The sequence below is a fragment of the Macrobrachium nipponense genome, chromosome 23, assembly GCF_015104395.2.
Source record: "Macrobrachium nipponense isolate FS-2020 chromosome 23, ASM1510439v2, whole genome shotgun sequence".
Taxonomy (NCBI): Eukaryota; Metazoa; Arthropoda; class Malacostraca; order Decapoda; family Palaemonidae; genus Macrobrachium; species Macrobrachium nipponense.
This window is the reverse complement of record NC_061090.1, coordinates 7742200-7763748: the sequence shown is the minus strand read 5'-3', so window position 1 is coordinate 7763748 and position 21549 is coordinate 7742200. Positions and strand designations below refer to the sequence as shown.

Here is a 21549-nt window from a genome sequence, read left to right as displayed (position 1 = left end):
TATGTCCCTTTGAAATCCAGCACGGATTGGTCAATAACTGCGAAATCTTAAAAAAAAACTATGACATAGTGTAAGGACTAATTTGGAGAAAGAAGGAAAGAGAAAGTTGTGATATTTTATTTTACATTTTACAAATTGACCTTGGTGGAAGCAGGTGTCCAATGCGAGTTCAGATAATCCTTAGAAAAAAAGGAATAATATAAGACTGTCCTTTCGTGTACATTTCTATTTCTGTGTGTGTATTGATGCATTGTGGGTGTGTGTGTGTGTGTGTGTGAGAGAGAGAGAGAGAGAGAGAGAGAGAGAGAGAGAGAGAGAGAGAAGAGACATAAGTTAAACGAATCATGTTCCTGTAGAGTCCTTCACAGAACCTAAGGTAAACTTTCTTTTTTCCAATTCAGTATTCTGATAAATCTATATTGAACAGGGTACGATCCAGAGTGGGATCGGAACACTGAAAAAAAAGATAGGTTTTTAGTAGGTTAGATTATTTCCTTGAGTTTTTTCTCCTCAGGATGCCTCATATTTAATTTTTTCTGGTGATGGAAGTTCACTCTCGACGTGGTTCGGAAGTCAAGTAAAGCCATTGGTCCCGTTGCTTGAAGAACCACTGGTTCCATGCAACGTAAAAACACCAAACAAACAAACAAAATTTCATTTTATCGTTTTCGTTCGGAAAGATCCCAAAGCCACATAAAGTTTCATTGGATTTTTTGCAGTGACGTTTAATATGTGTATAATTCCTTAAGCTATATATTTAAATTTTCTTTTTTGGACAAATCCCACATTCCTGGGAATTTTGTATTTGGTTTTAAATGTACACTTATTTGTTTTCGTAATTTCTGTTCTTATAAGCATCCAATATTACCGGAAAAGCTTCATGCGAGTCGTCCCTTGCTTTTTACATTTGTTTTCGATGCTTTAAAATCGCAGAGAAACAATCTAACAAACAAAAAATCGTACCGCCTTCCAACGGCGCTTCAGACGAATTAAAAATGAAGTGCCCTCCGGGTCAGCTGTGTGTCCTCCACCAGGAAAGCTGCTCCGGAAGCTCTTTATAAACATCATGAGTCCCATCGAGGAAGATGAGGCACTGGCGACCAAAATTAACTCCAGGGAAAGGTTAAAAGATTTCTCTCTCTCTCTCTCTCTCTCACACACACACACACACACCCCTACCTTCCAGGTTGAATTGTAATTTAATTCTTGTCGCCGTGGGACATACGACGAAATATGAGAAAGAATTGTCATGTATATGATGCTTTTTTTTATATATTTTTTTTTTACTTTTTTTCCTTATCATGTTTTATTATGCAGTAGGTGGGTCCGGCTTTATTCTTCATGCGCCAGAAACTCATTCAAGCTTCAGTAGAAATGTCAACGGAGCAGTAGTCTTTGCTTTGCAAATGGGTGACACTTGAAATGGAAGAATGAGGACGATGATTTTCTAGCTACGGGTTTTGGAATACTTTCCTCTTTGAGGGGCAGTTGAATAGAATGGTGAGCCAGGCGATGAGAAGTTGAGAAGATTATCTCCTCTTTGGTAAGAGACATCTACACAACCAGGGTGATCCACGTACTTAAATGGTGTTCCATGTACAATGTTTAGCCCGCAGTTGGTAAACTTAAAGTAGCAAATTCTTCCTATTCACCTTACATGGGGCTGACTGCATTGCAGGGGAGCCCAGTAGCCCTGTGACTGGAGTTTCTATGTTGGGGGATGGGGAACGGGTTATAAGGTCTTGAGATAGGTACCGGGGTAGCTAAGGCAGAAGAGTAGATAGGTATAGGTTGCGGTTGGTAACAAAAGTCTACATATTTTCTCCCCCGCAAATCCTTTTATTGCAAAGACCTTTGGAACTGTCTACCTGTTACCCTGTTCAAACTCAGGCCGCAACAAAATTATAAAAATAAACATAATGATCAAGAAATATAATTTCAAAATGTGGTGGGATTAATATTATTGCGGATTAGCTTCGCTCGAAGACAAAGTCTTCATGCAAGCTTTTTATCGACGCAAAGAACTGGTATACCGAGAATGAGGCCGCTCTATATTTCCGAAATAGTGGGTGAATTTTAATGACTCCTCATCTTTAAGGTATACTACTGCACCCGAAAATAGATTGGCATTTGAAAAAAGAAGAAAAAGTAAGATGAAAAGGGTTTGGGTAATCTAGTCTTTTGGGCAACTTCAAAGAGACCTAACACAATGCTTCAGAAAATCCCTATTCAAAGAATTTTTTATGTAAATCTTTAATCAGTGGTTGTCTTGTATAGAAAATTATCCTCAGGCGACAATTAATTATTTTTATTTTATTTTTTCTATCATGGTCATCCTATTTGACTGGATGGTTTTTATAGTTTGGGGTTATGGGTTGCATCCTGGCTCCTTAGGAGTCCATCTTTTTGCTCACTATGTGCGCTGTTTCTAGTAGCACACTCTCCTGCATGAGTCCTGGAGCTACCTCGACATCTACAAAGTTGTTCCAGGTTCCTTTTCAGGGAACTTGGGCTCATGCTTAGTGTTCCTATTATTATTAAAATTATTGTTATTATTTTTGTTTTTATTTGGGGGTGGTGGGGGGTTCCATAACAGTCCAACAATTCGATTGGGTGGTATTTATAGTGTGGGGTTCCGGGTTCCATCCTGCCTCCACTGGAGTCCATCGCTTTTCTTACCATGTGTGCTTTTTCTAGGAGAGCACTCTTCTGCATGGATCCTGGAGCTACCTCAGCCTCTAGTTTTTCCAGATTCCTTTTCAGGGAACTTGGGATCGTGCCTAGTGTTCCTATGATTAATTGTGGGTACAATGTCCAATGGCATATCCTATTTCCTTCTTATTTCTTTTTTCAGGTCTTTATACTTATCCATTTTTTCCATTTCTTTCTCTTTAACTCTGGTGTCCCATGGTATTGCGACATCAACGAGTGATACTTTCTTCTTGATTTTTTCAATCAACGTCACGTCTGGTCTATTGGCACCTATCACCCTATCTGTTCTGCTACCATAGTCCCAGAGGATCTTTGCCTGATCGTTTTCTATCACTCCTTCAGGTTGGTGCTCGTCCACTTATACTGCAAGGTAGCCGGTGTTTCTTGCACAGGCTCCAGTGGATGGCTTTTGCCACTGAATCATGCCTCTTTTTGTACTGGTTCAGTGCAAGTTCTGGATCATCGCTTGCTGTGTGGATTATGGTCTGATTTTATTATTATTATTATTATTATTATTATTATTATTATTATTATTATTATTATTATTTTATATTTGTATATGTAATGTGTTTTCTTGGATAAAAATTTTCTTCAAAACAGTATTGATGGTGATGGTGAAAATTACTATTATTATCATTATAACGTATTACGTAGATATATATATATATATATATATATATATATATATATATATATATATATATATATATATTATATCCTCTCAGTAATGAATTTCTACTTTATTAATTTATATATTGAAATTCTTTCCAGGTTTCTAGCTGCGAGTACATGGTAGTGGTGCTGGAGTACTATGTGGACCCCGTCGAGGAATTCGTCCAAGCATCTAGAGGCACTACGCTAAGGTAAAGTAAAACTCTCTCTCTCTCTCTCTCTCTCTCTCTCTCTCTCTCTCTCTCTCTCTCTCTCTCTCGTTTTGTAAATTACTCTTGTTTATTACACGTTTATTCATAAGTATGCGCATGTGTTTGACTAAGAGTTAGTAGACTTAAGTGTCATTTTCTTTACATATATTTATGTATTAAGCCCATGTATGTATACACAGGAATGGGCCATATGTTTCATTGGTACGTAAATTCACAATAGTTTTGGTGCTGGTGTGGTTATTACAAAGTCTGCAACCTCAAATGTATGTGTTTTGGTAATTCCTGCATTTACAGTGGTTTTGGTGCCGCATTTTTTACGTATATGTGCATATCATACATGAATACGTACATGTACGTTTATGTTATATACTACATTCAAAATGTTGTGTCGTTTGTCGTCTGCCAATTTTGCCGTTGGGTTCTCCGGATTTAGCGGTGCATTACGAGCAAGGTTTTGTCATTTCCATTTGTATCGTAATTACTACCATTCCGAAATCCGCCCCCTGGAAAAGTTGAATGGACTGACAGTCCAGCGGGCTCAGGGCAAGGAAATAATTCATGTGTAGGACTATTAGATGAGAAACGCTGGTTTGGAATGCTGGAGCGAATGTGAGGAATGTGGAACTCGCCTCCAAGCGGCCACTGAAAAATAGGTTATCCGTTTTCCCTAAATAGGACGTTAATCTGTTCAATTTGTATCCTGGCTCTCTCTCTCTCTCTCTCTCTCTCTCTCTCTCTCTCTCTCTCTCTCTCTCTCTCTCTCGTCCGGCTGCTCTGTTCGTCGTCATTTAGGTATTTCAATTAGTTAGTGACTTTTGTTTTTAAACAGAATGTCTTCCAAAAAGGAAATTTTCCCGGTCTATGCTGTAACGAGAGAGATACTAAATTGGAAAACAAACTTTTCGTACACCGTAAATTTTCAGTCTTCATTTAATTTCAAGCGATTCGTTTCGGTAAAATATATTTCTTTTTAAATATTGAATTTACTATTTCTTTACTAAATCTTTTTGTATTATTCTGAAAGGGGAAACATTTCAAATATGCGTGGTATTTGCCTTTACCTTCTGGTGAAGTACCCTTACTCTCTCTCTCTCTCTCTCTCTCTCTCTCTCTCTCTCTCTCTCTCTCTCTCTCTCTCTCTCTCTCTCCAACATTGTTGTACTCTAGCCCTGACCTTCTGAGTTGAAATATATTTGCCAGTGGCGAATCTACCCTTTAGGTTGGGTAGTACGTGACCGAACATAATACCTGCTTTCTATCTCGAGAACTTCCAACCAAAGAATTTCACTAAGTACTACGGCTATTACTGATGTTGGTGTTGTGATACTAATAAGCCGTCTACTGTTACTTTTAATACTGCTTGTCTTTGTATTATTCTGTTTTACAACAAGCGCAGTGAGTTACTAATTTAATAACTGCTGTTAACGGTCTTAATTTTACAGACGTATGGATTTTGCTATTAATAAGTACAGTGAATGACAAACTTACAACTATTAATATTAGCATTAATTTTACTATTTTGTGGATTTTGATGTTAATAAGCACGCTACGGCTTTGTTGTTAATAAATGCCACTATTAATGCTGCGTGTGCATGCGTGCAGCAGTTGTGAAATTTTCTTAAAACTTATCACGAAATCCTTCGCCAAACACTCAAAATATTGCCTAGAAATTTATTGTAACATGTAATCACGTCCAGGGTACCCCGCCCCTCACCAGGAATCCCCCCCCCCCCCTGCTACCCCCACCCACCCTCTCAACAAAATGCCAGAAGCTTCCGCCTCGTAATATTTCTTTCTCGAAGAGCGGGAGAAAAATTTGAGCTGCGCTGCCGGTGCAAGCAGCACACACACACACACACACACAAAAACGGGGACGTTTTGGTACGTACGCCCATGGTCTTTTGCTGGGGACGTTGGCGAATGAAGGCGATTTTGGAACTCACCTTTAAGCCATACCTGCCTTTGGTATGATTTCCTGGCTATTTATCCCTGTCCCGTGACCATATCCCCCTTGCTTCAGAGACAAATGCCATACGATTACATGTACTGGAATAGGTACCAGGGTCAAAGTTCATTGGTCAGACGGCAGGACGTTAGTGGGAGACATCGGGCAGGATTTGATATCTGCGTTGCTTGATTTTAGTGGTAGCCGCTAATTTGAAGTCGTGTGTTATTGTTGAGAGAGAGAGAGAGAGAGAGAGAGAGAATCTGGCGTCGCACTGGCTGATTTGACGTTATGCGTGTGGGGAGAGAGAGATTATGACGTCGTGGTAGGTGATTTTCTGTCATGTCTCTTTTGTGTGTAGGAGAAAAAGAATTGGAGATGTATCATGTCATATATAGCATGTTATATATATATATATATATATATATATATATATATATATATATATATATATATATATGTAAATAGTGTGTGTGTGTATGTGTGTGGGGACGTGCGTGCAATCTGCTAAGTTCTCTCATATTCGCAGCTTTGGCCGTTTTTACTTTTCTTCAGTGTCTGCTGCCTGATTTTGTGAGTGTAGTTGCAGGGGGATGCAGAGGTCAAGAGGTCATCGACTGCTTTTAAAGTGAAAGTATTATACTCGTCAATTCCTCATCAATTACGCAAACATAATTGATCACAATAATTTTTTTTTTTATCGGGGTATGAGCTGCTCAAATATTAACTAAAATTTGCCCAGAGGTATTTGTTCCATTTCGGGGAGCTTCTATTTACCTTCGAATAGCGATGGAAGGCCATTTGTAAACTGCCTATAAAGTTCAATTTGAAGTGATGATTGCGTTCCGGAATGAGAGAGGTAATCAGAACTCATCACCAATTCATTTCCATTGGTGATGAGGCCACCTAATTTGCGTTCTTGACGCCCTTTGATGTTTATTTTAATTCTATACTTCATTTACACCTCTTCCTCCTCCTCCTCCTCCTCCTCCTCCTCCTCAATTTATTCTGTTGAAATCTAGAATTCTCGGATATGCTCCGTTCAACGACTTTTATTTTCTTCTGTTGCCAAGCTTTGGATGCTTTTGGAATTTTCTTTCTATCTCAGTTTGTCCTTCCTTTTACATTTTCCTTGCTTTCCTTTAGACTAAGTTTGAAAAAGGCTTCAAGTTTTCAGCCCCATTGACATTTGTTTTGTCTTACCACAATTTGCATTGCTTTGTACTGTGACACCTGGTATAGAGTTCTTTATTATACTCTGTTTTTTTCTATCTGTCCATCTGCCTGTGGTGTTTTCGCCTGGTAACACTGCTTCCCGGCCTTTAAATAGTTAATAATTTACTGTATGCGAATTACACCGTTAATATTCGAAATAGGATAGTTATTTTTGTTGAATGTAAGCTGAATGTGACTATCTAAAGCCCGGGACGCAGTGTTACCATACCAAACACCATCGCGGGTGGACAGATGAAAAAAAAACCAGTATAGTTATTAACCTCCCCCTCTATATCTTCCGTATGTTCGTTTTTGTTTTGTTGTAATTATGGGAGCATATGAGACGATATATTGCTTTACTGCAATACAAACGCAATCAAAATGTGACTGGCAACGTGCAATTGCTATTATGGAGTGCATCAGACATTGAAAAATGATAATTAATCACCGTTTATTTTTTTTTTTTTTTTTGCTCTGTTGAAAAGTGATGCTGCGCTTTTGTAGTCATTGGCGTGATTACTGCATTTTATGATCGCTATATAATTGGGCACATTTCCCTGTCTTTATTTTATTTTGATTCAGGAATAGCGTCAGAATTTCATTTGGGAATAGCGTCAGAATTCCATTAGAGTTTTTACTCTATATTTAGATATTCATTTGCTGCAGAATTTATGGGAATTTGATCTTTTCTCGCACAGTTGTAGTACCGAATGACTTTGGAATTTCATTAGTATTCTCAGAAGGCGAGTTAATTATTTCTGTTTATAAGGATTAACAGATAAGGCGTCGGTAACGTTCCCCCCGGTTAGTGTATATGTTCCTTCGCTGTTTTCAGTTTTTTTATTGGACACTGTTGGAATTTTATCGGAACTCGTAGAGGCTATTTTATGTTCTGTTTGTCTTTTATTCAGTGTTTTAAAAGATGCCGTAGGATATTATTTATCTTGAAACTAGATAAGATGTGCGTGCGTAGGAGAATTTGTCATGAGAATCCTTTCCATTACTTGTCTTTTATTTGTTTGCAACATACCCTCTAAGTTCTGGGAGATCTTTCGTGTTACTCGAGCCTCCCGGCAGGCAGATTTGATAAAGGGTAACTTCGACTCCCTATTAATAAGGAGGTTCCATAATTGAATTCGTCGTTGCCCTACTTGTTGCGACACTTGGTAATGCCTCAGTCAGTCTCAGTTGCTGTTGGCCTTAGCTCTCATCGAGTTACAGGGCAAATAGGTCTTTTCCTTAGCGATTGCCTAAGTAGTCCATTTTTTCTAATTGGGCTCATTTTGAAATGTGGGGACAGAATAGCGTTGATGCTAAAATTTGTCCATTAAATTTCTTAGATTTATTTGACGTCAAATATGCTTATATTTTCAGGAAGAAGAAGCTTCAGCAGCAAGGCCAAAATTAGGATTATAGGGTTTTCATTAGTTAGTTTTTGATTAAGAAAATGCGTTTAATTTTCCATACAAAACAAAAACAAATTAATGTACCTACTCATGGGCTTGTCATTCTGTAATCATACAAGGTGTATGAAATGAAATTAGTAAGCTGTGTTTAAGATATTCTAAGGAATGCTGTACATTGGTTCAGAAGGTAGCTAAATATTTTTTTTTTTTTTACATTTCCATAAAAAGACTTTATTGTCGAGTCGTAGGAGTGTCATGTATTTGGTATATGAAGTGTTGTAGAACTAATCTTGAGTTTTATTTCACTTAGACATTAGTCCCACAAAAGTCCAAATTAGCTTGAATCTTTCATGGTTTGATATATTTATATATATGTGGTGGTTTTTTTTGTTTGCTATTGTGTGTACGTACAAAAAAATTATGTAAAATGGTGAAACGTTCAGAATTTTAAAGATGAATCATTTTTCATAATTTTTTTTCTTTTTATACCACAACTGTCAGTAACAAAACTGATGCGAGGAGTTTCCGTGAATGTTATTATTATGCAAAAGTCTTAATATTTAAACTCGATTTAAGAAGTCGTACTTCACGAATAATTTCTTAACTCTGGAGAGAACTTCTTTTGAATTCAGTATAGTTGGAGATGAGGCCCTGGGCCAGCTCCCCCTCAGGCTGGCGAGAAAGGGCTCGGCTTGTATTCGAAAAATCTTGCGTTATGAAAGAGAGAAACTTCTATTGAATATAAGGGAGCCTGAGCGAGGTTTAGTGAGCCTCTCTCTCTCTCTCTCTCTCTCTCTCTCTCTCTCTCCTCTCTCTCTCAATCTCAATGAATTCCACAGAAATACTTTTCCTTCATAGTAAAGGCCATATCCACCCCTTGAATAGAATGAAAACAAGCCCGGAAAGAGACGCGAATAGAATGGGGGTCATCTTGAAAGACTACCCAGAGAGAAAAGGAGTACATGTAAAGAGGGCAGAGCCTCAGGACGTTCTTTTAATTGTTCAAGACAGCTGCTAGCTCCACGAGCATTGTATTCTTTCTGTCGTGTCTCATTTTAATCACCCGACCTTATTAAAAAAGAAAGAAAAATTATCAAGTTAGAGTTTACTGTCTGTTACTTATTGTAATTTTCGTATCAGTTCCCGTGTAGTGAGAAACGGATGGCGCTGGAACATAGTGATTGAAAGAAACAGCAGTCCGTGGGCGTCTTGAGACAAAGTTGCTTCATTATCGCGAGGGTTAGATCGAAGTTTAGACGAGCGACTTCTGCTGTGTGAAGAGACTTCCCAGCATTTTTTATCATCTAAATTTGCAACACTTCTGGCAAATATCAAACTTGAGATATACCTTTACGACTGTTGAGATATACCTTTTCTACCATTGAGATATACCTTTACTGCCATTGAGATATACCTTTACGACTATTCAGATATACCTTTATACCATTGAGGTATGTATACCTTTACGACTATTGAGATATACCTTTATACCATTGAGATATACCTGTACTGCCATTGAAATATACCTTTACGACTATTGGGATATACTTTTGCCACCATTGAGATATACCTTTACTAATGTTGAGAGAGAAGCATACATTCCAGTTCCTCATCAAACGTTTGTTATCGTCATCTGTGTCTTGTTTAAAAAAAAAAAATTGGTGTCTGGCAATTAATCAGTTGTTACACTAAATACAAACGAGAGAAATCTACGAGGCAACGAAAGTCGAAGCTAAAAAAAAATATATGAACTCAATATTTTAAGGCCTCTCCTCCCACCTCCATCACGAACTATATTCACGCCTTAAGAAATCCTGAAGATCAACATGATATCTTCTGAACTTCCTTTGAGAGTGTAGCCGCGCTGTTATTAATGCGTCTAACTTTGAGAGAGTGAGAGAGAGAGAGAGCTCTCGGAATTTTTAATCATCGAAATGGACCTGCTTCGGTTAGTGTTCGTCTTTACTCTTTTTCGAAAGGCAAGAACAATTGATGGTATATATATATATATATATATTTTTTTCAAACATAAGCCGCGTCACGGAAGAGGGGTTGTCTCTAAAGACAGCAAGGTAATGATGGTCACTACCACTTTCATTCTTTATTGAAAAACTCAAAACCTGGATTTCATACATATATATATATATATATATATATATATATATATATATATATATATATATACTATATATATTCATACAAATATATATGATTTCATACAGGTCCTTTGAGTATTTTTCAATAAAAGTGATTATATATATATATATATATATATATATATATATATATATATATATATAAAATATACTACTGATGTGTGGAGAGTTATCTCGATCTTTTCAGAAAGATCAAGTTTATTTGTGCATATGTATTTGTGTGTGCACGAGCATGCGAGGAGTGCGCTCATCTTGAGTGTTTGGATGTATTTGAGTGGCTGCGCACGCGCTCGCACACACACACACACACACACACACACACACACACACACACACACACTAGAGTGAGAGAGATTTGAGTTTAATGTATAGGTACACGCATGAACACCCTCCCTAAATAATGCTCGTGTGATTCAACAACGGTCAGCATTAATTCTCTTAAGAAACAAATCACACGTTAAAAATCACTTGTAACAGAATCGGCTTAGATCCCGTCTTTGTTGTCAATGAATGTAAAACCCGGCTGGTCATTGACGTAGAATGATTAGGTGCCATTACACTTAATGAGGATCCATTGCCGTTGATGACCTGAGTATTCAGTGTCCAGGGAAGAGAATGTGGTGCTCTGTTATAGATGTAATTCTGATCAACATCAGTGCAGATTACTGTAAAGTACTTTGCCACTTTTTCCGCTTTAATTATGGAACATCTAACACCTTCCAACTTGGAAATTTTATATTCCTCTGTTATATCGTTTCCAGAAACAGCTTTCACTGTGCATTATTCCTCTGCTCTAATAAGAAAATCAGACTTTTTCTGTGCACAGAAAATCGTCTCTAAACCCACTTTCTCTATGCATTGTCTATCCGGTCAAATAAAAAAAATAAAAGCGTTTTTCTGTGCACAGAAAATCGTCTCTAAACCCACTTTTTCTATGCATTGTCTGTCCTGTCAAATAAGAAAAATAAAAGCCTTTTTCTGTGCGCAGAAAATCGTCTGTAAATCCTTTTGAATGTAACTCATTGAATTTTGAAATTCGTTTTGACATCGTTTCACAACGTCTCTTCGTCAACCTCACCGCTGTTGCTGCGTCCTGTAGGCATTACCTGAGGGTATTTGCAGCGTCCTCTCCGCCCTTAGCTGCAACCCCTTTCATTCCTTTTACTGTACCTCCGACCATATTCTCTTTCTTTCATCTGATTCTCCACCCTCTCGAACAATAGTGCAACTGAGAGTTTTCCTCCTTTTGCGTCTTTCGAACATTGTTACTGTCAATTTCCTTACAGCTGTGAATGACCTCATAGGTCCCGGCGTTTCCGTGCTTTAGCTTTCTCAAATTTCTACTCCTCTCTAGATTTCTTAATCATAGTTCTCATCCAAGTAGGGGCAAATCATCAAACTTATGCGTAGGACATGATCGAGCCATCTTTCCCATCCTTTCATCATTTTCTCATTTACATACGGTTATTTTTTTTATTCCTCTTATAGTTTCATTTCTAAGAATCTTTTGAACATGTCGTTGTTAGGTTTGATCTCATTTTCAATTTTCGAACTTTACTGATTATGAGACTACAATAATCTTCTATGTTTTCAGGTAAGGGTAGTGATGTTTCCTGCATATTTTCTTTATATTGCGTTTTTTATTTCTTCTCTTAGGGTTTAAGCTCTTTCAGCATTTAAACATTTTTAAAAATTTTCACTAAATTGGGACAGTTTTAACTTTTTTTGACCAATTTGGATTTTGTTCGATATTCTCCACTAATTTTTAATCTTTTAAGTCTCTCTACTAATTTGGAGTCCTTTCAACGTTATCTTTTCTCATTTGGACTCCTTTCAGCAGTATCTTGACTAATTTGGAATCCTATCTGCAGTATCTTGACTAATTTGAAATCCTTTCAATAGTATCTTGACTAATTTGGAATCCTTTCAGCAGTATCTTGACTAATTTGAAATCCTTTCAATAGTATCTTGACTAATTTGGAATCCTATCAGCAGTAACTTGACTAATTTGGAATCCTATCTGCAGTATCTTGACTAATTTGAAATCCTTTCAACAGTATCTTGACTAATTTGGAATCCTATCAGCAGTAACTTGACTAATTTGGAATCCTATCAGCAGTATCTTGACTAATTTGGAATTCTATCAGCAGTATCTTGACTAATTTGGAATCCTATCAGCAGTAACTTGACTAATTTGGAATCTGGTCAACCTTCTGTGTCCAATTTCTCTCATTAGTTTAGCATTCCTCAGCATTCAATAATCTTAAATCTTGTCAACGTTTGTTCGTCCACTTGGAAGCTTTCAAAGTTTTAATCACCAACTTGGAATCCTTTCAACGCTCTCTTACTAATTTCGAGTCGTTTCGACTTCCTCACAAACGTGTAATCCTTTCATTTACCGAAGGAAAATCCTTTCAACATTTTCCTCATGAATGAATGCTATGATTATGCTGATTATAAGTGGGATGAATCAGTTGATTAAGGGTAATTTTGAGGATTAATTTGAGATTTAAGTTGCGTCCTGATTAGGATATAGTGCTGGGTTTATTAGTCAAACGATCGTCCTAATTGAAGTGGCAGAGTGAACCTCGCTAGGTGCCTGGTTGTTGATCGTTCGACGGCCGAATAAACGCCGTCCTAATTAACCGTTTTCCGTTTCAGTAATTTACCGTTATTCAGAGAGATATTGTGGCACGAGCTCTCCTGCAGTTGATAAGGATGTTGCATGGACGTCTGTATACAGACATCTTGAACCTGCGTTCTGTGATCGTGATCATTATATAAAAAATTAAATTTATATTCATAGATTTCCAAATGTTAGGCAGAAACAGAATTCTTATTCACAGATCTCGAATTGCTTGGTCAGAAATAGTACCTTTATCATAAATTTCGAAACATTTATAAGAAATCGAACACTTTCTTTGATCTCGAAAAAAGAATAAAAATTCCTTGAAATTAGAATGCAAGGGGTCTTATGAGACGTATGACACCAACTGACGCATATATACAAAAAGCAACATTTTTATTATATTATTATATACTGAGACTTTGCTTCCCGACCATCAAAATCATGTTCGCGTTCCATTAAGCCTCTCCACTTAGTAAGAAAATGAGAGCCTAGGCAAAATAACAATTGATCTACATCATTCAGGTCAGAGTAAGAGCTTCGAGCCTTTTCATTATTTTACCTTTTCTTGAGCAAATATTATTATAATGTATAATTCCATCCCTTAGGCCAGGAAATTGGAATTTAACGTTTGATCATAACCTCGAAGTTTCTTATTATCATACAGCCTGCTTGTGAGGATAGTAATGATGTGATGTCATTTTTGTCACAATGATCACGGAGTTGTATTGAACGTGAAATACGTCGAAATTCATTTCTTTTAGCGTTTGTATTCTTTGGGAGCTTGAATTGCAAGTTAGTGGCCTCTGTGGGCTTGTTCCACATGAATGGGTTCATCTTCTGAATAATAATAATAATAATAATAATAATAATAATAATAATAATAATAATAATAATAATAATAATAATAATAATAATAATAATAATAAACATAAACATAAACATTTTCCTAACCCGTTATCATTTGGGTCATTACTTTTTGAATACTAGACTTCAAAGAATTCATCACATTTCCTTGTGGTGGCATACGTGATATCGTAGTCCATCACGTTCTTATGCCTAATTTAGTGCCATTTTTCATCACATGCGCATTCCATACTCCTGTGCCATTATCCATCACTCAGGCGTCTCATAACTCAGTACTAGGGCTTATCGCATCTGCATGTCTGGATCCAAAGCCATTATTCATCAATTCTACATATCTTAGTCAAATGTTTTTGCTCTACATATTATAATGTCATTTTCATCACTAATACCTGCTACAGTTCACCGTTCTATTTAGGAATAAATCGTCCGTCGTTCTATGAAGGAATAAATCCTCGATCATCCTGTGTAGTGCTAAGAAATAAATTTTCCATCATTCTATGTAGGAATGAATCTTCTAATTAGGTTGACGACTGGCTCTTCATTCCGATTTCACTCGACTAAGGAAGTATTTGGATTTAATTCCTCTCCATAGAAATATGCCGAAAAGGTTTAGAGAAAATTAGGTAACGTATTTTATTTAATATTGAGAAGAGAGAGAAGAGAGAGACGTATTTTATTTAATGATTGAGAGAGAGAGAGAGAGAGAGAGAGAGAGAGAGAGAGAGAATTGGCTATAAAGAGAAAACCAAATGTATTGACACAAAGCCTTCGACCTACATCCACCCCACAGACAGAGACAGCTTTGCATAGAGTGCCCCTGCCTTTTCTCCCTTTTGTTCAAAACGAGAGAGAGAGAGAGAGAGAGAGAGAGAGAGAGAGAGAGAGAGAGAGAGAGAGAGAGAGGTCACCCAATGTCGAGTTCATATATGAGGAAGAAATTGTGGGTTCGCTCTATTTTTATTCATTTCCCTCCATCCCCTTATTTGCTTAGCCGACTTTTTTTTTTTTATTCCATTCGTTCGTATTTAATTTGGCGAATTACATTTTTTTCCTTTTAATGGCAGCATTTGTCTGTTAGTCTTCTAAACGACTTTCGTTTTCCCATTAACCTATCTCTCCTTTTTTTTTTTTTTTTTTTTTACCGCGGAAGCAAACGCCAGAAGCCCATTTTCGGATGGCACTTTTTTCTGACAAGGGAATTGGGAACGATGTTACGTCGTTTTAACCTGAAATACAAATGCTCAACAAAATAACAATAAACCTAATATTGACAGCTTTTGCCCGTAATAGACTGTAATTGCTGATGCACTTTGTGATATCATAGTTTTGCAACTGGCGTTTTTTTTTTATATATAGCTTTATATATGTCGGTTGAAGTGGTTGCTATTGTTCGGGTGTATAATGAGGTCTTTCTTTCTCACAGTTCATTTGACCTATATGGAATTGTCGGTGACATTTCGTAAACAAGGTGTGAGTGTCCGGCGCCGTATTTTATGGGGACATAACCGTGATACGTGTTTGCATTAAGATTAGACATCCAAACTCACGCGTGTTTGTTTGTTTGATTTTCTTCCATCTTGGTTATGGCTGTGCATACACAGGCATTTTATTTCTTCTTTCTCTCTTATTTTGATTGTTTGCGACAATCTCTCTCTCTCTCTCTCTCTCTCTCTCTCTCTCTCTCTCTCTCTCTCTCTCTCTCCTCTGTGCTATATTTTGTCATGTAATTACATGAATGTACCAATTATAGTCAACGAGAAATACTGTTATAGATTCGGTACATTTTATCTGTATACCAGTTCTTTGGGAATTCCCATCCCTTCTTCACCATTACTTTAAGGCCTAAGACTTGAACTCTCTCTCTCTCTCTCTCTCTCTCTCTCTCTCTCTCTCTCTCTCTCTCTCTCTCTCTCTCTCTCTCTCTATTGGATGTGTTGATTATTGCCTCTTGGGTCCTCTGATGTATATAGTTCACCAGAGAGAAAACCCATCTGGCAGAAATACATCCACATTATTTTTTCTTTCTTTTTTTAGGGAGGACCACCAATATTGTTGATGGATTTGCTTTGATATTATTGAAGAGACTTGATTTGTTGATGGCGTTCATGAAAGAGGAGGGAAAATAAAATAAAAAGAAGGAAGCCAGTGATACCCCTTTCAACATTCTCTCTCTCTCTCTCTCTCTCTCTCTCTCTCTCTCTCTCTCTCTCTCTCTCTCTCTCTCAAGAGTTTATACTCACCTGTAGCACAGATTAATTGGTTATAATTTTATTTCAGAGGTACTACCTAGGTCAGTTTGGGTTTTGGCTGTCAAATTATCTTCCAATCTCTTAAATAAAAGTTATCTAAATCCTATAAATTTTTATCTTTTGCTTCTTTCCGGGCGGTTTGATGTGGGTCGTAGTTCTCTTGGAGTGACTTGAGAATTTTACCGCATTTTCTCTTCATTTTCGTTGTTGTCCTGCATTTTATAACCGAGGTTGTGTGTTTGTGTATTTATTTTTTAGATTAGTTTTTAGTGTCTCGTTTAAATACTTAGATTCCTAATTAATGCGCTTTATTTGTAGCTCTTTAGTTTTTTCAATTTGCATTATTTGTCTGGCATATTTACGTTCGTTGATAACAGGGGTTTCTTAAGTAATTCTGCTCTTTTCTGAACTTCTTTTTTTTTCTGACTATTGTAGATAAGATTGTAAGCATTCTTCCTCTCTGTACGTGTGTGTGTATATATATAATATATCTATATATATATATATATATATATATATATATATATATATATATATATATATATAAAGACAAAATCCACGAGAGAAAGAGAAACGATGTAGTTCTGTAAGGTCTTAATACCTCTTATCCTTTATTTCCATATCTTCGTGTTTTTTAGTTTTATATATATATGAGTGTGTGTGTGTGTGTGTATAAAGCGTGTGTGAGCCTACATTAATTTTTCTCTGTTTTTATAAAAACTGTACTGAATAATTCCTGGAGTTCGACAGTACGGATAGTCTGATACCTACTCTCCTCACGTGATTTATGATCTAAAACTTGTAGTTTCTTCATCAACATTCCCCCACCTTTCTCTCTCTCTCTCTCTCTCTCTCTCTCTCTCTCTCTCTCTCTCTCTCTCTCTCTGGGTACACGTGACTTGCAACCGAGAACAGAGTAGGATCGATTCAAGGGTTTACTTGGAGTTTCCTTAACAACTGGTTGGCTTGTGTGTGTGTGTGTGTATGTGTGTGCGCGTGTGTGTGTGTCCGTGATTTCACATCCTCATATCGGCTTCTAAGCCATATTGTCCCAAGGGTTCATAATTACGGTCTGCCTCCAAAGGTCGTCGAGGTGACCCGTATTACCAGCCAGCATTGAACGAGGACTAGAAGACGAGGGCTGTATTATGAAGGATGGGTGAATTCGGATGTCTTGTGGTGGGCAGGAAAGAATTGGTTTACCGGTTGTTTGGGAAACCATTGTTGGAGGCATGTTGCGTGACTTTCTATTGTTTAGGTTGAAGAAAGGGTTTTCTCTCGCGCCAACACACACACACACACACTCTTATGCGTGACAGTGCATGTATTTACACGCTGTCACAAACATCTTTTTTCCCGTTTTTATAACTCGGGTTACATTTTAGCCGATATAAGAGGATGCGCCTTACTCTTTATCCACACATGCGTTTTATTGTGATATTGACTGTATATAATCCCTGGGAATATATCTTTCGTAATGGCATCCAGCCCACTCGTCAGAAGGACACATGACGTATCCCAAAGCGCAGCCGAGACGTTGTCCGAAATCTTGGAACCGTCCAACTCGACACGCACTATTTGTAACCTGTCATTTTGGCTAGCGGTGCGTGGGCAGCCAAAACAAGGGAGATTTATTAGACTTTTTCCCGATTTCTCGTATTGCTCTAGTGTGGCGACACACATGCGAGGTACAGTGATCACCCTCTCTGAAGAAGCGCCTGAGTGGCGTGGTCGGTATGGTGTTGGCGTACCACCTCGGTGGTCGCAAGTTCGATTCTCGGGCATTCCATTGAGTGGTGAGAGATGTGCATTTCTGGTGATAGAAGTTCACTCTCGACGTGGTTCGGAAGTCACGTAAAGCCGTTGGTCCCGTTGCTGAATAATCACTGGTTCCATGCAACGGAAAAACACCATACAAACAAACAAAAACAAAACCCTCCCTGAAGCGATTGTTTGGTTAGTTCGTTGTAGAACAAAATAGATGGCGTTGATTTTCATCGGATCTTTGAGAAGAGTCGGTCGGTCTTCATCCCTAAGTGTCACCTAAATCGTTACCTCCGTGCTTTGTAATTCTCCTCCAGCTTCTGTTTTCCTAGAGTTTTTAAGTCTACCCCTGCACCTTTCTTCCTGCCCTCTTCTGTTTTTTTTTATTGAGCTAAGGTGAAAAAAAGGCTACTATAGTGTTCTCTCTCTCTCTCTCTCTCTCTCTCTCTCTCTCTCTCTCTCTCTCTCTCTCTCTGCGACGTTTTGAGAAGACCATTAGACCATTAGGATCACCATTGGAAAAATACCAGCCCTTTGCTTCGTTTCCACCCCTCCTGTTTTTTTTTTTCTTTTTTCCATACTGGTCCGGGTCGCATATCGCGATCTGTAAATTAAATTTTGTATTCAGGGAAAGAAATGTATTCATTAAATTAAAAAAAAAAGTTTTATCGCGTGCAATTGCCTTTTGGTAACTGACATCCCACAAATTGCTTCATTATCGAAGTTCGGTGGAGTTAGAGAGAGAGAGAGAGAGAGAGAGAGAGAGAGAGAGAGAGAGAGAGAGAGGACTTAACTGCTTGAGGCATTAGTTCAGTATCCAAAGGTTCCATGAAAAAGAAATCTGATAAGAAAATCTGAAAAAGTAAAGCTTAAAGATAACCGTATACGGTAATATGACAACTGAAATAAGTACATGCATCAGTTGCATATAGGCGGAATCTTTTGTTGATGCAGACTGTTAATCAGTCATATGAAATTTAGGAATAAACTGTTAATCATGAGAAACGCCATTTTCTCTAGTTTTGCCGCTTTTGCGTGCCGTTAAAACGCATTGTGTAACACAGTTACCTTATTTTGTACGAATATTTGTTTTTGGTTAACATTAAGACCTGCTTTTGATTATAAGTTTTGGTTGCTTTAGCTTTTATAGCATAATGCGGTAATGTTTGATTGTTCCACGTGAAAATTACAACAGAATTTGCATCGCGCCAAGAAAACTAACCACGCACAAACCGGTCAATAAAGGCATTATTTCAGAAGTTCTGTAGTAAAAAGAGAAGAATAATACAAAATATGCATCACTTTCTGTAAGTTTCATAGAGAAATAGCAGAAAAAACAACAATAAACAGAGTACGGCCGTTTTGCATATGCCAATGTAATTCACAGAGACCGACTTACTGTAGAGTAACCTTTGTTTTCATTCAAATTAATCTCAGCAGTTTGATATACTATTTTCATCTGATGGCGATGAAATAAACATTTAAGTAAACTCAAATCTGGTTAGCGAGAAAAAAATACGCACGGATGCACATTGCTATATATTTAATTTATTTATCGTAGACTGTACTTATATTTGCATAATTTTACATTCTAACCTTGTTGTCTTACGTATCTACATAATTTGTCAGCTAAACTACATCATTAAATCTGTAATTTTATAGTTTAAACTTTGTTCTCTTACGTATCTACATAATTTATCAGAAAACCTGCATTATTAAATCTGTAATTTTGTATCCTCTATCAGATAAAGTACATTATTAAATCTGTAATTTTATATAATTTACCAGATAAACTTCATTATAGAATCTGGAATTTTATATAATTTACCAGATAAATTTCATTATTAAACCTTTTAGTTTTATATAATTTATCAGATAAACTACATTATTAAATCTGTAACGATACATTTAGTTGCATTACCGCCTGTGACATTTACTCTCGTCGCCTGTACGACACGGAAAATAAATCATTCAATAATTTTGGCGTATATCTCAGCCATTCGAGGCTTTATATGAAATCATCTTCCAGCCGACTGATTTCACTAATAAAAGAAGGAGCAGAATACTGAATAAAAATCAGGCTTCGTGAAGTTTTGTTCCATTTTTCACGGCAGCCTTGACTGAAACAGAAGTCTGATATGAAAGTCAAAACGGATTCACTCTCTCATTACAGGGAAGGTTATTGAACCATGATATCGACCCTTTGGGTTCTGTCATATTTTTAGTCTTGTTTCGACGGAAATGGTCGCGACATTTAATATTCATGCACATGATTTTTAATATGAAGTTGCTCTAATAAAAATAATTATATAAAAAATACATAAATATAAAATTTTTACTTGAAATTAACTCGTAGATGAACACATTATGCGAAAATTTTCTTTAACGTATTCCGCTTTGCATATCCGCACAAGGCTTATGTGCAACCTGTAGTATTCACACACACACACACACACACACTGCGCCACTCACTTCTATTTTAAATGCACTCACGCTTCCTGGACATTGAAGGCCATCCTATTCCAGTGCCTATTTCCTACCATCCAGCCATCCCTCTCTAGGTCTTCCGTTCCTCGTGCCCACTAACAATTCTGATTTATATATTCATCATCTCCCCATTGACCTTCTTTGTATCCTTTCACCTCTGGTAACCTGTTTACAACCTCTTACAACAGCCATTTCTCGCCGGCTCAGTTCTTGTTATGCCTCGCAATACGTAAACAGTTCATCTCAACAGGTTCAGCGCCTTTTTTCTTTCATTAGCAGTCAACGACCACACTTCACTTCCGTAAAGGAGAGTAAAGCTATTTTCGCTGAGAAACAAAACAAGACGAGAGGTCACGACCTCAGTTCGGTTTTAACTGTTGAATTGAGGATGAATCCCCTGGTTAGAAAAATTCCCCCGTTGTAATTCTCTTTCTCTCTTCTCTGCTCTCTAACTCTTCTCTCTCTCTCTCTCTCTCTCTCTCTCTCTCTCTCTCCTCTCTCATATATATATATATATATATATATATATATATATATATGTATATATATATATATATATATTAATATATATATAATATATCTATATTGTGTGTGTGTGTATGCCTTTGTGGCGATTGCTTGCAACAAGAATAAATTGTGAAAGAGAGCACTATGCCCAACAAACATATATATATATATATATATATATATATATATATATATATATATATATGATATATATATATATGCATATTTATGCATATTTATAAAATACTAATACTCGTATATATATAACTCTATATATATACATATAATATATATATATATATATATATATATATATAGCATATTTATACTAATACATCGTATATATCATACATATATATATATATATATATATATATATATATATATATATATATATATATATATGATATATGTGTGTGTGTGTGTGTGTCATTTTCTGCATGTGTAAGATTAGTGAATCTGATGTATAAAGTTATACGAAATAATTTGCCCGAAAATAAATCGAAGGACGTCTGTTGTCTCGAAACCTTCTCCCTCTCCTGCTGTTGGTTTTTTGATGGAAGCGTCTTGATAGCGCCCTGTAATAGATTTATGCGCGCACGCCACCTGATAATGATGCGGCCTTTATCTTGGTTGCTGCTACCCGCAAACTAGAATTTGGAGAGAAAAACAGAGATAGTGGGGAATTAGATGCAATAAAATAATAAATATATTTACTGTACTCGTGTTGG

At 36.9% G+C, this 21549-nt stretch overlaps 1 protein-coding gene across 1 annotated transcript in view; it reads left to right on the top strand.

Annotated features, from left to right (window-relative positions):
* Nucleotides 1-2415: 2415 nt before the first annotated feature.
* The window catches only part of LOC135195901 (osteocalcin 2-like), a 52527-nt gene continuing 33393 nt past the window's right edge, over nucleotides 2416-21549 (top strand). The window contains exons 1-2 of the mRNA XM_064222411.1: nucleotides 2416-2490; nucleotides 3484-3575. Of these exons, the coding sequence (XP_064078481.1) occupies nucleotides 2416-2490; nucleotides 3484-3575 (167 nt within the window). The remainder of the gene's footprint in view (nucleotides 2491-3483; nucleotides 3576-21549) is intronic.